Source organism: Coturnix japonica, chromosome 8, assembly GCF_054131305.1.
Source record: "Coturnix japonica strain WE chromosome 8, WE-NBRP24, whole genome shotgun sequence".
NCBI lineage: Eukaryota > Metazoa > Chordata > Aves > Galliformes > Phasianidae > Coturnix > Coturnix japonica.
In genome coordinates, this window is record NC_140670.1 from 21,450,614 (window position 1) to 21,467,004 (window position 16,391).

Genomic DNA, 16,391 nt, shown 5'->3' on the forward strand with positions numbered 1-16,391 from the left:
AAGTGAGGCAACTTCACCAGGGCCTACAATTAGCCGCTAGCCAAAGCAGTGTGAGGGAGAGTGAGCAAAGACAAAACTGAGCCTGCTGCTTCGGCGACCTTGCTCCTGCGTGGAGATGTTTAGAGATGTTGATAGAGATGGGGATTAAGGGAGCAGCTGTCCATAGTAGCAAGTGATGCTGGCTGCTGTCACCCCTTCCCCCGGTTGCTACTGGCACTCCGGAGATCCTGTCCCGCTCTGACCTACTCCTTTGATCCAGGCCATTAATAGAACTGCCTTCTTTGGAGTCTGACTCCAGCAGCATCCGAAGGACACTGACTTATTCATTGTTCCCTGGTGGCAGCTATGGTTCACTGCCAGACGCATCCTGCAGGTCCCTTTAGTCATATGAGATAGTTGGCAGCACTGTGGTCCTGTCCACAGATGAAAATGGACCACAGTGATCTGTCTGCCCCATAGCCAGGCTTCAAAGCCTATTGAAGCTCAAGCACAGTCTGAACTAGTTCCTCATGCATTCACTGTGCATTTCCCCAGAGGTTATGATCTTCTATCATACACTCAACTTGTATTTTTAACCAACCAAGTTCTTTAACCCTACACTAAACTCAACCAGAGGCATTAGAAGTGCACACTCCATGTCCCACTGCTGGGCTGTGTCCTGAGGTGCCACGGACAGACCTCACCTGATCCATACATCTTCAATGTACAGCACTGTGTGTGCACTGTGTGCACCTCAGGAGACCCAAGATGGGCTGTAGGCGTCCTGCTTGTCAGGGTATCTGACTCACACCGCCAAGCACACCCTCTCAAGCTGCATGGCTCGAGCTGCTAACCTTGCTTTATCAAGCCTGTGCAACCTTGTTGTGGCAAACAAGTGTCATGCAGGAATCCCTTTGCCCCCAGGTGCTTGGCAGGGAGCTCCTTTCTTCAGGACAAGTCCCAGCTGTCTCTAGGTAACAGAGTAAATGCATTTTCTGCTGTTTCCCCACATGCTTCCTGTCTCTAAAAATAAGCTGTTTAAAGATGCAGTTCCCAGAGCTCACCTGGGTGTGCAGCCTGAACGCAGTACCCATAAGAGTGTGATTTCACAACCTTGCAGCTCACCTCCTGAATGAGCCTTCCAGCCACGCTCAGTTCACCCCACGTGGCGTTTTCCCATGGGCTCACGGGCCTCCCCAGCTTTACACTGGGGGATGCTAAGCCCATCTGTGCCAGCAGCCTATAGCTCAGTTGTCACCTAAGCAGCATCTTCTCAGGTTAAACCAGAGACACCGTGGCGTGGTTGTGTCCTGAGAAAGGGCAGCAGAAGGGCCCTGGCTGGTCATTCTGAGGCTGGCTGCACACCAGTCACAGCCGTGAGCATACACTGTGCTGTCTCTAAGGCTACAAGAAGAATACAGAGCAGAAATTGTGCAATTATGGGAGCCTTTAATTTCCCAGTGAATGCCAGGCAATAAACAGCAGCAGAATGGCAGGGCTCAGGTATCCAACAAAAGAGAAGGCAAATTTCCTTATCGATTTATCACAAAGCAAAACACAACGTTATTTCAGCTGTGGTTTCAGTGAGCAGTGAGGTTGCCCTGGGAGCCCTGCAGGGAGAATTGGGCACCCAGCACCACACACAGAGCGATGGGGAGGGGAACCAGCCACAATATGGGCTCAGCAATAGGGTTTTACCATCACTCAGTAGAGGCACAGGGACTCAGCAAAAAAAAACTCAGCGAAACAGCAATGAGGAAGGATGTTTGCTAGAAAGTGAGGAAATGGAAGCACTGAAGGAGTAAAAAGACACGGCTGTGCTGAAGGATGAATGTGAAACAGCAGTGTGGATCCTCCGTGAAACAGGAATGGCGTGATGCTCGGATGCATCAGACAAGTTATTTTTATCAGAGACAGAAACATTATCAGCATTGCGTGAGGCACTGGGAGACTTCTTCCACAATATCCTTGCAGCTCTGCAACCGGGAAGGATGAGCTCCATTGCACACAAGGACTGTGTGGATATGGAGACAGACCAGCACCAGCTGACAGGCACACAGCCAGGTGCCCTGAAGGAGGTGCTGCTCCAGCCCCAGGCCTCCAGCTTTCTGCTGGTCAGTGTGAAGACAGAGAAATAATCATTCCCTTCTTAACTAGCTTCTAAGAGTGCTGAGGTGCTCCTTCTTCTGAAGCACCAGAGATGAGTGCTGGACCTCATGCCCCAGCGCTCCCAGCATTACCCTCCCAGAAGTCTGCTCACACGAGGCTTAGCACTACTGCCAGATTAGGGTCAGGAGGGAATTTTCCTGGACTGATGCAGCGGTTACATTTTTTGTCTGTTTCCCTTTCTTTTTTAATACCCCTCCAATTTCAGGACTATATCCTACATCATTTTTCTCACAAATTCCTCGCTACCACCAGACTGCAGACCTAATGGCCACTTGCTCCTTGCTTCCTGGGACATTACAGCTTTCTGCAGGAGGACTTAAAAAGCATCAGCAGTACCTGGGGAGTGACTGGAGCAGGCATTCAGTTTAGAAGCACCTACAACACATCCATTGCATCCTTACACACAATTGCTTATGGCATGGCCCTGAAGGACTATGCCAACGTGAGCAAAAGGACACAGGATGTCTACAAAGCAACTGTGGGACAGAGCATGGAAATGAACCTCTCAGCTGCCCAGATTTAAAGCACACACACAACTCCTGGCTACCCCTCAGGGCCAAGTGGGGATCTGGGGTGAGTGGTGTAGAAGAGCAGAGATGCTGGAGCCTCAGAACAGGAAGAACATCCCTCACAGTTCTTTGGGACCTCTGAACTTGGAGGGGGTGGGGGACAGCCTAAATCCCAGTGACTGGGATTCCAAAGGAAGGAACCAGAGCAGACCATGAGGGGTTCTGCACGGTGTGGTTGGGTCCTATCAAGCCTGCCCACCCCCCTGTGGTGATGTGGGTACTTGGTCCTGGGCAACACACACCACCAAAGGCCCCAAATAACCTTGTCTGAGGAGCCTTTGCCACCAGCTGGGCAGCAGGAAAGCACCTTTCTGCAGCTCTCACAACCTCCACAACAGACTTTAAATCAATAACCCCAGAACACAGGGCTGGGTTATTGCGAACGGAAACCATTAAACTGCAACACAGGAGGATAAAGCCAGCCTCCAGCACTTGAAAGATTTATAGGGCACAACAGCAGGGTGTTAATTCTTTTGGCAACACAAATGCTTTCACACCCACTGCTTTCCCTCAGCCACAGGAGCAGGAATAGGGGACCATGTGCAGCCCAGGGACGTGCATGCAAGGTGATGCTGTGCTCATGGGGCTGCCTGAATGCCCAGCAACCACGGGGGCCAGTTCCCTCCCAGCCTCTAGCACATAAGGCTCTGCTACACGCACCTGGTTGTGCCTGAAGAGCCCCTCGCTCAGCAGGGTGCACAGGCCCAGCCAAGGGCTCTGTAGAGCTGCATTCCTCATTGACACCCCTATGCACACAGCCACCTCCTCAGTTTCCTCCCTGGGCAAAGTCCAGGGCCAGGCAGTGTGGGAGACCACCCCCTTCAGAGCCTCACACCCCACATACCTGGGATACTAGGAGGACCCCCGCCCAGAACTGAGCCATGGCACATGCCACCCAGAATGCAGACAAGTTCAAGGCTTTGCCTCTCCAAAATCACCATGCTTCCCAGAGGCCCAAGCACATAGTGGTGAATCTTATTTTCTCTGCTCATCCTTTGGGATGCAGGTGGCTGCAGCCTTTCTGCAGCCACAGCCTCTACTTCAAGGGACAAGGTGTCAAACCTCTCCCAGTGAGCAGGATCACATCCAAGCAGCAGGCTGGAAGGGGACACAGTTCCATCCCTGCACACGCGCTCCCAAGTGCTGCTGCCATAGTGGAGGGTTGCAGCCCCCACAGCCCATTGGAGCAGCTGTGCATGGGGATCTTGTACTGCCCCTGCGTGGCCACCACGGGATGTGCACGCGGCCCCAAAACCTACAGATAGCCAGAGACAGAGAGGTAGAACCCATTCACCCCAAGTTAGGCCATTTAGAGGCTATCATGGGAACTTGAGTGCCTTGGTAACCCCCCTCCTGCCCCAGTGTGCAGACATCTCAAACCCCCAAGGAGTGCATGGTGTTAAAAGGTACCTCCTCCTATACCCTCCCCTATCCCAGGGCCAGACCCAAGGAACCTCCTGCCCACCTCGAGCACTCACAGGGTCATACCAAACAGGAGACAAGGCAGAGCTGGGTTGGGGCATCCACATTTATTACACGGCTCGGCAAGCCCGAGGCTGCCACTCACCTAGGCCCTTCCAATTAACAGGAAACCGCCCGTCCTCCTTAAATATTGGTTATAAAACAAATTTTTTTCCTTTTTCTTTTTCTTAAAAACCTCATCTTTCTCTCCATACTTTTTTTGTCTTTTGTATTTGAGTATAAAAGGGGCGGGTGCTCCGCCGTGCTTGCTGCTACCTCCGCAGGCTGCGCTGTGCCTGCCGCAGCAGCGTGTCGAAATCCAGAGAGTCGAACTTGCTCTTCACAGGGGCTGGATCGAAATCTTCTCGGTTGGAGTCTGGAAGACATGGGGAGAGCCTGCCCTGAGCCATAGGGGCACCAGCACAGGGAGAACCAGACAAAACCAGCGCTGGTCTGGGAGGGGATTCAGGGAGAGGTGCAGGGAGGGATGGGGCTGGGGGGATCCAATCAGCAAGGACCCTCTAAGAGAACTGAGGGTGAAGAAAGGGGTGTACAAGCTCTGGAAACAAGGCTGTGTCACCCGGGAAGAATACAGGGATGCCGTCCGGACTTGCAGACGTGGGATCAGGAAAGCCAAGGCGCAGGCAGAACTGAACTTGGCGAGGGATGTGAAAAACAACAAGAAAACCTTCTACAGGTACATTGGCCAGAAGAGACAGGCCAAAATGGGCGTACCTACTCTGGTAAATTTAAAAGGAGAAATGGTTTCAACAGATGAAGAGAAAGCTGAGGTGCTGAATGAGTTCTTCACCTCGGTCTTCACTGGTGGCCAGGATTCTAGTCTTTTTCACGTCCCTAAGTCTTGCACCCCCATACCTCTATGTGGGGACCAAGGAGGTAAATCCCTCCCCACTGTAAGGGTAGAGCAAGTCCGAGAGTGCCTCCTTAGACTGAATGAGTATAAGTCTATGGGGCCAGATGGCGTGCATCCCAGGGTCCTGAAGGAGCTGGCTGAGGTGGTTGCTGAGCCGCTCTCCATCATATTTGAGAAGTCGTGGCTGTCAGGTGAGGTCCCGGATGATTGGAGGAAGGGTCACGTCACTCCCATTTACAAGAAGGGGAGCAGGGACGACCCGGGTAACTACAGGCCGGTGAGTCTCACCTCTGTGCCTGGGAAGATTATGGAACAGATCCTCCTGGACAACATGCTTGATCACATAAAGAACGAGCATGTGATCCGAGACAGCCAGCATGGCTTCACCAGGGGAAGGTCATGCTTAACTAATCTTGTGGCCTTCTATGATGGAGTGACGGCGTTGGTGGATGAAGGGAAGGCGACCGATGTCATTTACCTGGACCTGAGCAAGGCCTTTGACATGGTCCCCCATCACATCCTCATCTCCAAATTGGAGGGAGGTGGATTTGATGGGTGGACAACTAGATGGATAAGCAATTGGTTGAAAGGCCGCAGACAGAGGGTGGTGGTCAATGGCTCTATGTCCAGGTGGAGACCGGTAACGAGCGGCGTCCCTCAAGGGTCTGTCTTGGGACCGGTGCTCTTTAACATCTTTATTAATGACATCGATGAGGGAATGGAGTGCACCCTCAGCAAGTTTGCTGATGACACCAAGCTGAGTGGTGCAGTCGATACGGTGGAGGGAACGGATGCCATTCAGAGGGACCTTGACAGGCTGGAAAGCTGGGCTCGGGTGAACCTAATGAGGTTCAACACAGCAAAGTGCAAGGTTTTGCACTTGGGCCGGAAGAACCCCAGGCACCTGTACAGGCTGGGAGGAGTTGTCCTTGAGAGCAGCTCGGCAGAAAAAGACCTAGGGGTCCTGATAGATGAGAAACTTAACATGAGCCAGCAGTGCGCTCTGGCAGCCCGGAAAGCAAATGGGATCCTGGGCTCCATCAGGAGAGGGGTGGTCAGCAGGGATAGGGAGGTGATCGTCCCTCTCTACTCTGCTCTTGTGAGGCCCCATCTGGAGTACTGTGTCCAGGTGTGGAGCCCTCAGTACAAAAAAGATATGGAGATTTTGGAAAGGGTCCAGAGGAGGGCCACAAAGATGATCAGGGGGCTGGAGCACCTCCCCTATGAGGACAGGCTGAGGGAGTTGGGTTTGTTCAGCCTGGAGAAGAGAAGGTTGCGAGGTGACCTCATTGCAGCCTTTCAATACCTGAAGGGAACTTACTCCCAGGAAGGGAATAAACTCTTCGAAAGGGCTGATAATAGCAGGACTAGGGGAAATGGTTTTAAGTTGAAGGAGGGAAGATTTAGGTTGGATGTTAGGGGAAAGTTCTTTACTAGAAGAGTGGTCAGGTCCTGGAACAGGCTGCCCAGTGAGGTTGTGGATGCCCCGTCCTTGGAGGTGTTCAAGGCCAGGTTGGACGGGGCCCTGGGCAACCTGATCTAGTAAAGGCGTATGTTTGGTGGCCCTGCTAGGCAGGGGGGTTGGAACTACATGATCCTTGAGGTCCCTTCCAACCCGGGTAATTCTGTGATTCTGTGAATCACCCACCCAACACACATGGGTAGGAAGGGATCCAGGTGCAACTCACCCAGGTCAGCATAGTTTCTCCTGCAGAACTGCCGGCGGCCACCAAAGCACAGGTCAAAGGGCTGCTCATCTGGACGCCGCAGCTTGTGGCCGCTCTCAATGGCAGCAAAGGCCTCCTCAGCATAGCGATAGGTGACAAAGCCATAGTTGTCCCTGCCAGCAAGGAGATAAGCGTGAGCACAGTCACAACATCCTCCTGTGGAGCTGGGAAAGACCAAGGAGAGCTCTTACCCCTCGGAGCGGAAGTGCAGGGTGCACTCCTCGATGTCCCCAAACACTGAGAAGCGGTGCCGCAGCTCTGACCGTGTCATCCTGCTGGGGATCTTGCCAATGAACACCACTCGCCGCTCCTCCTGCGGGCAGGGGCACCATCCTGTCAGCTAATGACCTAGGGAGCCCCAAATCCAGCTTCCCAGCCCCACAACACATCCACATTCATAGAATCATCGATGCTGGAAAAGACCTCTAAGACCATCCAGTACAATTGCTGACCCACCACCAACATGCCATCCACTAAGCCACATCCCTAAATCCACTCACTATTGCACGTTCCTTCTGGAGGATCCTCTGCCTTTGGTAGTGGTCCTGTGCATCGTAACTGTATCTGTAGAGAAGAAAACAGACTTACAAGCTATAGGGTCAGGGAAGGTGTTGAAAGAGAGTGATCCCAAGGGAGATGCCCGAGGAGTAGGATCAGCTCTGTGTGAATGGCCACACTCACCTTCTCCGCCTGTTACTCCTCCTGCAGGGAGAGGGTGAACGGGAGCGGGACTGCCTGCGGGATGGGGACTGGGAGGAGTAGGAGGATGAGGAGGAGGAAGAAGAGGACCTGTCCCGGGACCTGCCACACGACCCGCAGCTGGAACGGGAGGATGAGCTGTGGGAACATCTCGAGCGGTACCTGGAGGGGAAAAAGAGAACAAGCTCAGCTCCTCTGTCCAGCATCATGAGGCTCCGGGGAAGGAAAAAAGCTCCACTCTGCCAAAGCACCCAGAATGGCACACAGACAGAACCCAGCAGTATCCTCAGGGTGAGCCTGGCTATGTAAACACCTGCCCATGTTTGCCAGGGGGTACAAAGGCACTGCTCCAAATCCCACAGCCTAAATGGAGTAGCCTAAATCATCACAGTGTCTCTGAAGAGCAACATATGGGTATGGGGGAACCATTCAACGTGGCTGCAGCCAGGCAAGGATTCAGAGAATGTGGGGCTGCTGCACTGAACTCAACATGGCACGCAGTGCTAACAGAGCCACTGCACCTGCATGGCACCCAGCAGCCACCCTGATCAAGAGCCCAAGTGCCTCCAAACATGCACTGACAAACCCAGGACAAGCCCAGGGACTGCCACGTAACTCTTGGGGGACAGCTGTTCAGGCTAGTATCACCCATGGAAATACTGCCCAGTACAATGTCCAGGAAAAGGGGGCAGAGGGAGTCCCAGCCCAGCTGTGCTGAGTGGCAGGGACACATCCTTGCAACACCCAGATGCACAAAGGCTCCAAAGAAAGTTACCCTGCAGTTGCCTCGATCGATAGAGAGTGCAGAGAAGCAGCAGAACAGAGCCAGATGGGCTGCTCCCCTGCTCACCCCCAACAGCTCCCTGCTGTGCCTGCAGCTTATCTCGTTCCTACATTCAGGGCTGCACCACTACAGACACCTGCATTAATCCCACAGAAAGCACCCAAAGGCCAAGGCATAACCAAGGGCTCACACGTGTGCTAGTACATGGTGGGGCTCCAGGAGGGGCAAGGAGGCCTTGTCCACAGGTGGGACTCAGCCAGACCTCTAACTGTTCGGCTGCTCACCCCTCCAGGGGGACCGCAGAGAAACACCTTTGCAAAAGACCAGCCCAGAGAGCAAGCTGACACCACTCTGCCACTTACCCTCGCCACCGCTTGGACGGTGGGGACAGTGACCGCGACCGGGATCGGGAGGATGAGGATGATGACGAAGACTCGCTGGCTCCATCCGAGCTGGAGCTGAAGGAGCGGCTGGCCCGGCTGCGGCCGGCCCTCCAGCTGCCTGCAGAGGGGCTGGGCGAGTCCTGTGGTCTCCGGTAGCAGCGCAGGGACTTCTTGGCAGTGACACGGCCAGGCTGGGTGCTAGGGGTCCACACCTCCTGGTCCCGGCAGGGAGATGCAGCCGGGGACAGCAGCACTGAGGTGGCGGGGCTGTCACACTCGGTGACGGCCTTGCTGGGGACGTTAGTCCGATAATCCAGGGGAGTCGAGCAGGCAGCCCCTGGGGACTCCTGGCTGGGCCCCGCTGCAGCAGCAGGGGTCGGTTTGGGCTGGTCCAGCGTCCGTTTGGTTAAGGAGGAGATGGGCTTGATAGTGATGTCCCGGTGGTGTTTGACGTTCCAGCGGGAGCCGCTCTCGGTGGCGGGGGGCTGTGTGCCAGCCATGCTGCTGTTCTCCAGGCGTGTCACGCGTGGGTTGCAGTAGTCATGGTCACCTGAGCAGACGTGGCTGGGGGCTGCACTGCCAGGCACTGAGCTCCTCCCCTGCAGCTTGCTCTGGGGCAGGGGTTTAGCTTTTGTGAGCTTGGCGGTCCTCTGACTCCCTTCCTGAGGTGCCGAGACAGGTGACTTGGTCTTGGCCAGCAGCGAGACAGTGGGCAGCGGCTTCCAGAGCTGGTGGGGAGGGGTCGCTGGGGGAGTGAGCCCTGCAAGAGTGGCACAGAGCTGTTAGGAGGGGGATCCCAATGAAGAAAAGAGGAAAGCATCCCTTCATTGCAGTCCATATGACTGGAGACTTCACCCAAGCTCCCCACTCCCCTCAAGCCTTGGGTTCCCCTCCAGGCAGCTCCCAGCCCCACAAAAGCCCTTGCCAGGGCTCCAGGGGTTCCCCTCCCTGCTCCTGGGCATCACCTGCCACGTTGGCCAGCTCCGAGGCCTGTAGGCTGTCTGGGGGCTTCCTCTCTGGCTGGGGCTCTGACCTGAGAAGGAGAAAGGAGCTGTGTCAGAAGCAGCTGCCTCCAGATTCAGAGACACTCATACCCACCCAAGATGCCTGAACAGGCAAGGATGGACCTCGCACATCCCAGCCCTGCATCCCTCTGCCAGGACTGAACAGCCCAAGGCTGACTCAGGGCTCCGTGCTGGGGCACACGGAGATCCCTGTACTCACCCAGCACTCCTCACTGGCAGCTTTTCCTCAGGGGGCTGCACAGGAATCTCCTCCTTTTTGGCTGAAAAGAGAGTGGGTGGGTGAGAGCAGAGCTGGAGGGCAGCAGACAGACTGTGAATGTGGGGGAGAGGTTTCAAGGTATCCCGGCTCTATGTAGAGCTTTTGCCTTTTCTTCCTATCACCATCTCTTCAGCTGCCCCAGAGACCTCTGGCCAACTGACTCAGAACAGAAAGGAAACAAAGGCAGAGAAGCCTCTGGACAAGGCATTTACACAAGGTATTGCCACCTTAGGAATACACGCAGCACAGGGACACAGAAGAGACCCTACAGGGGACAACACGGTGCATCCTCACCTTCAGACTTCTCGAACTGCTCCAGCAGGCTGGACAAGTCAGCAGCTTCAATTCCTGGACGGGGAGAGAGCACAGGTCAGCTCTGCCTGCCTTCACCCCCTTCCCCTGGGCACACTTTGAGCTACAGCAGCTCCAGAGCCTCCCACAGCAGGGACGGGAGCACCCAGTTCTGCAGTCCCAAAAGGACCAGTTTAGGCACTGTAAGCCCAGCCTGCAGGCAACGAGGATATACAAGACAGCCAGACACACCATCCAAGCCCACAGATCACCACCCTTTTGCCACCCTCACCCAGAGCAGTAGCTGGAAACAGTCCCAGCAGCCCTGCACCCCACCCACCGATCTCACTGATGAAGGCCTGCACGATGTCCTGGCTGCTGTTGCTGTTCTGCACGGGGCTGATGAGAGGTTGGTGCCTCCAGGGCCGTGCAGCAGGCGGCTTGCTGCTCTCCCGGCATGGTTTTGGTGGCGGTGCTGGAGCCTGGGTGATGGACTTGTGGCTGGATGGCTCCACTGGGGTCTTGTCCTCTGGGGTCTTGGCTGGTCCCACAGGCTCCTCTGTGAGGTTGGTGCCAGGGGATCCCCCAGCAGGGACAGCAGCAGCTGATACCTCTGCAGGAATGACAGCCTGGGGGGCCTTTGAGTGCTGGATGGGGGCTGGAGGCGGGGGCTCCTCCAAGGGTTGGGTGGGAGCAGCCACGTTTGGAGCTGGTGCTGCAGGAGGGACCCTGCTGGGCTGGGCAGCAGCACCCGATGGAGTTACTGGTGGCTGGGTGGGAGCCGGAGCTGAGGGTCCCTTGGGGAAGGAGCTCTCCCCTACCAAACGTGCCTGTCTCCTAGGATTTGACACCCTGCTGACCCCTGGTCTGGTCTGGCTGCCTGCAGTCCCTGTCTCAGTGCCTGGGGATGGCTGCACAGGGATGGCTGGCAGCTCCGGGGCTGGGGGAGCCTGCCCATGCAGGAGGGCTGTGCTGGGGTGGCCACTAGCTGGGATGGAAGAGGCCGCTGCACCCTGCAGTGCAGGATCACTGTATGCCATAGGAGGCACTGGAGGTGGTGGAATGGGGATGCCTGGCCAGTAGGACGGGGGGGCCCAGCCCACAGGGCCATAGGGGCCACTGGGGATGAAAGGTGGTGGGGGTGGCAGGGCCGGTGGGGGCGGCAAGGTCGGTTGGGGCCAAGCCATGGGTGGGGGCGGGAGGCCAGGCATCATGTGGAAAGTGCCGGGGGGCCCAGCACCAGGTGGTGGGGGCAGAGCGTGACAGCCCAGGGGCTGCGGACCAAAGCAGGGCCACGAAGGCACAGGTGGATACATGGCATAACCACCGGTAGTGGCCAGTGGTGGCATCCCAGGGGGAGCTGCCCCAGCAGCTGGAGGCACAGCAGGTGGAACAAAAGGTATTTGTGGCACTGGAGGTGGTGGGGCTGAGGCAGGTGCCAGAGCTGGTGCCAGAGCTGGTGCTGGAGCCGGAGATGCAGCTGGTGCTGGTGCTGGAGCCAGAGCCGGAGTTGCAGCCGGAGCCGGAGCTGCAGGTGCTTTGCTGGTAGGAGGTGGCCCAGCAGGGGAGCTGGAAGATTTCTCCAGGCTCTTCTGAGCACTGGGTGTCTCGGTGGGCAGTTGTGCAGGTGCCACCAGGCAGGGGATGTCTGCCAGCTCGGTGGGAGGCTCGGGGACACTGGGCCACTTGCTGGCTGCTTGCTTCTTGCCCTCCTTGCTGCCCATGCTGGACTGGCGGTGCTGCATGCGCATGCGATATTCCCGCAGGCTCAAGGCCTTGGGCTTGGCCTCCTTGGGCAGGGTCTCACTTGGCTCTGCTGCGGGCACACTCTGGGGAGGCTCCATGCCTACATCCTGCTTTGGCATCTCAACATCTGGCTGTGCAGCCCCTTTGTCCTCTTGCTCCGCTGGGCTGGGTGGCTTTGCGGCTAGCGGCTCCTCCGTGGTTTTCTCCTCTGGCACAGCAGTCTCACCCTTCTCCAGCACTGTGCCTGTCATGTCTGGCTCCAATTCTTTTGGCACCTCCAGGGGCTCCTTGGTGGGCAGGGAGGCCCTTGCCGTGCCCCGGGGGCGGCCGCGTGGCCGTGGCACCCGCTCAGCATGCAGCTCCATCTGCCCCTCCTTCCGTGCCTGCTCCAGTTGCCGTGCCAGGAAGTCAGAGACCTGCAACGAGGGCCGTGCTGCCCGCCGTGACCGGCCTGATCTCAGCTGGTGTGCCATGCCATCTCTGCCTGGCCGGCCATCCTCACTCAGGCCCACCCCCGCTTTCTTTTTCCGACTCTTCCTTGCTCTCTCACGGCCACGTCCCTTCTCACAAATCTCACGCTTGCTGCTTACTGCAGTCTCCATGGGGGTCTTGCTGTCCAGGGCTGCACATGAGGGATCCTGCCCAGATGGTTTCTCCTCCTCCTCCATCCCAGCTTCAGGTGCTGGATCTCCTGGCAGCTCCTCTCCGTGCACTGGGATTGACTCTGTGTTGCTCTCTGTGCCCAGGAGTTGGGGCTCCAGGTCAGGGAAGCTGGGGGCCAAGGGCTGCAGCACCACAGGGATCTCCATGTTCTCACCCTCCCTGGGCACGATCTCCAGCACAACGGGACCACTCAGCAGCTCCTTGGCCACGGGCTCAGTCTCGGGGTCCAGGCACACAGTGAAGGTGGGCAGGCAGTAGGGGTGCATGGACTTCACCAGCTCACTCAGCGACACATCACTAGTGTTGATGACACAGGGGTCTTCATGCTCCTCCATCACCACCTCGGGTGCATTCACGCAGAACTCTGCGGCCTCCATACTGCTGTCCAGCTCTGGGCTGGAGGCAGCCTCTTCATCCTCCTCCTCCCCATCACTGCGCTGCAGGGGGAGCTGCTCATGGGCACGGGGCCGCCCCTGCTTCCTCTCTACCCTCGGGGTGCTGCAGGTTTGCTTCTTTGGTGGTGATGGGTCCTCCAGGCTGTGAGCAATGCAGTCCCAAGCCAGGTCCACATCGGTCTGGAAAGGGGAAACCAGAGCTCATGTCAGCTCCCACCACTTATTGACACCCTCTCCCAGCTGCACTGGAGGCATCACAATCCCAGCACCACTTCTCTGGCTCTCCCTGCTCACCTTCCCAGCTTCAGGCGTGCTGCCACCACTGCTGAGGGACCAAAGACCCTTGGGCTGCTCCAAGGCAGGGCTCTTGCCCTCAAGAACTGGCCGGGATAGGCTGAGAAACTTCTGGAACTGGTGGAGAGATGGATGGATGGAGGATGAGGCATGGAAGGTACAGAGCTCCCAATAACACTGTCATCTCACCACTGTGCAGCTGGGCATGGAGTTCCTAAACATCCTATGAACCCCCCCACCCTCCCAAACCCCACACCTGAAGGCCCAGAAGGACATTTTGGGTTGAAGAAGAGGTCCCACCACTCACTGAGGAGTTCTCCCGCTCTCGCAATGAGGTCAACAGTTCCGCATCCATGATGGTGTCAAAGGGGGACAGGGTCTCATCATCTGTGCTGTCCAGGATCTCCGTGATGGCAGTGAGCAGGGACAGCTCATTCTGTGCATCCAGGCAGGCCTTGCCCTGCAGGAAGAGCAGGCACAAGCTCAGAAGGCACCAGGGCACAGCTGTGGGGTAGCAGGGCCTCAAGTGGCCCAGGCCACCACTTGCCATGCACAGGGACCCACCTCGCTAATGGAGAGGTCCTCGATGATGGAGATGACGGACGAGTCAAGGTAGTTCTGCATTGTCCCCAGGATCTCCTCAGCTTCTGGGATGGTTTCTGCATCCAGCGACAAGTTCAGATCATCCTCCTCAAAGGAGAAACACTGCGGAAAGCAGAGTAAAATGGGTCAGCGCTCCACAAACCATCACCACACATCTCCAAATGAACAAGCAGGTCAGAGGGCACCACAGAAACTTTAATCCCTCGCTTTTTGGGGAGGTTCACACCAGCCCCACTGCACAAAGCCCCACAATGCATCATGCCACCAATCCTGGACCCCTCTCCACCATCACTGGCACCACACTGAAAGCTCTCACCCAGCACTTTTGGGACTGGTGAAGAGCAACGAGCAAAGCCCAATACATCCCATGTGTGTGTGATAGCATCCTGCTCATGCTCAGTGGGCAGGGGAGATGCGTGCTTCCCTCCTGCACCCACAGACCGTCACATGCTCCTTTGGCTTCGGCTGTCAGCGCTTCAGATAAGCCCAAAACATTATGAAATGTGCAGGGCTCAGCAACAGGGATGCATCCAAGCTGTCACTACCAGGGCTGGAACCACCACTGCTCTGAGCAGTCTGTGCTCATGACCCAACACCAAAAATGCTCCTCGCTACTCATCCCCAGCACCCCTGGCTCCTCTGTCCTTCCCAGACCCCTGGCATGTCGGGATAAGGCTGCACCACAGCCCCGGCCAGCAGCAAAGGTGCAACGTGGGCATGCTGCCGACACGAGAGAGTGTTTGGGTTCCTGCTTGCAGATGGGCTCTGTCAGAGATAACGCAGGCAGGGACAATAAGCGCCCCAAGGACAGAGCCCTGAGAGTGCTGGCCAGGAGCTGCCAGGCAGCCTTCCTACCTCAAAACACAGCCGAAACTTGGATGGGGGAGCTCAGCCCCACACCGGGGATCAGCTCTATGCAGCCCGCTGGTGACACTTCCAGGGTTGTTTGCAGTGTGTGGAGGAGTGTCTCGCTCCCCGAACCCTTTCCAGCCATCAGGAAGGCCATCTCCCAGCGCTGCCCAGCTCCTTTGACTCAGCGCCTCGCAGGAGTCCCACAGCCCTGAGTCACCCGCGTTCCCCGGGGACTCCCTTTGATCCACCTGGGGCCGGGCACCTCCTCCTGCCCTCGCGTCGGGGCGGGGGCACAAACCCGCCCGTCCTGCTCCCTGCGGAGCCCCCGCTGCGTCCCACGGCTGGCTTGAAAGTCGCGGGGATGCTGAAGGACGAGTGCGGGCATCAGCAGTGGGAAAAGCATGGGATGCCCGCAGCCCCAAAGCGAGGGGCAGAGTGCACCATGTACAACACGGGGGTCTCTCGGGTACCAACAATCACAGGCACCGCTGGCACGTGCCCACGAGCCGCTCGCCCCGCGGAGACACGCGTGGCCCGGCTGCGCCCAGGGCAGGGCGTGGAGCTGCGGCGGAGGCACGGCCACGGCCGGCGGGGAACGAGGGGGGGCTGCGGTACGAAGGACGGGGGGCTGCCCGGGACCGCGCCCGAGCAGCGGGGAGGGGGCACGGCGGGAGCATGAGGAGCGAACCGAGGAGTCGGTGGAGGAGCACGAGGCGGGAGAGCGGGGGGGGACCGCACCGGGCAGGGCAGGGACACGCAGCGCCCAGTGCCCGACCGCACCGAGCGACACCCAGGAGCACAACGGGCCCGTCCCGCCAGTCACTGACACCGCGTAGATCCCGCACCGACGGCGATACCGACGGCGATACCGATACCGACGGCGATACCGACGTGCGGTCCCCCCATAGAGCCCCCCGTACCGCCCCGGCCCAGCTCGGCCGCTACGGGCCGGCTCCGCTCCCGATCCGCGGGGCCGCAGCCGACACACGTGGTGCCGCAGCCGCGGGAGCCGCCCCGGCCTCCACGTGTCACGGCTCGGCCGCCTCCACCCGCCGCCCGCCGCCTACCTGCAGGGGGCTGCCGGCGCGCAGTGGGGGCTGCCGAGAGGCGCCTCCACCCGCCGTTCCCCGCGCGGCGGCTCCGGTGCTGGCGCCGCACAGCCCGGTGCCGGGCAGCACCGCTCCGCCCCGCAGCGCCGCCATCTTGGCGCCTCCGCTCCCAACGCGGCCACTGCCGGGCGCGACACGTGACCGCCGGCGGCCCCACACTACAGCTCCCGGCAGACACCGCGCCAGGCCGCCCCGCCCCGCGCAGGGCACGCCGGGAGCGCACCCGTTCGGCGCCGGCAGCGCGCGGAGCTGAGCTGAACGCACGGACGGGGCGGGGAGAGCGGCGCCGGGCGGCCATCTTGGGAACTGGCGAGAGCCGCGGCTTCAGCGCCATCTTTGTGGAGGGCGAAGATGGAGGAGCGGCCCCGCGCCGTGCGTGGCGGGGGGCGGGGCGGGAAGCGCCGCAGTGGCGGGAAGCGCCCAATAGGGGCGGGGCGGGAACGCGATTTCCCGCGGTGCCGGCAATGCCGGACACGTGGGCGCGGGAACGGGCCGGGGGCGGCGCTGCA

The 16,391-nt window shown here is 58.4% G+C and overlaps 1 protein-coding gene across 3 annotated transcripts; it reads right to left on the minus strand.

Annotated features, from left to right (window-relative positions):
- Window positions 1-4,227: 4,227 nt before the first annotated feature.
- On the minus strand, window positions 4,228-15,993 carry PPRC1 (PPARG related coactivator 1). 3 transcript variants are annotated; one of them, XM_015867270.3, is made up of 14 exons: window positions 15,841-15,993; window positions 13,883-14,023; window positions 13,626-13,778; window positions 13,319-13,435; window positions 10,561-13,204; window positions 10,224-10,277; window positions 9,870-9,930; window positions 9,611-9,678; window positions 8,625-9,405; window positions 7,461-7,640; window positions 7,280-7,343; window positions 6,971-7,092; window positions 6,741-6,892; window positions 4,228-4,554 (listed from the first exon to the last, which is right to left on the minus strand). In XM_015867270.3, the coding sequence occupies exons 1-14, from the start codon at window positions 15,973-15,975 to the stop codon at window positions 4,451-4,453; spliced, it is 4,776 nt and encodes a 1,591-aa protein (XP_015722756.3). In that variant the 5' UTR covers window positions 15,976-15,993; the 3' UTR covers window positions 4,228-4,450. The 3 variants fall into 3 exon arrangements, with proteins under 3 accessions (XP_015722756.3, XP_085411343.1, XP_085411342.1); XM_085555217.1 differs by lacking the exon at window positions 15,841-15,993 and adding an exon at window positions 14,777-14,906; XM_085555216.1 differs by lacking the exon at window positions 13,319-13,435.
- Between the last annotated feature and the right edge of the window lie 398 nt (window positions 15,994-16,391).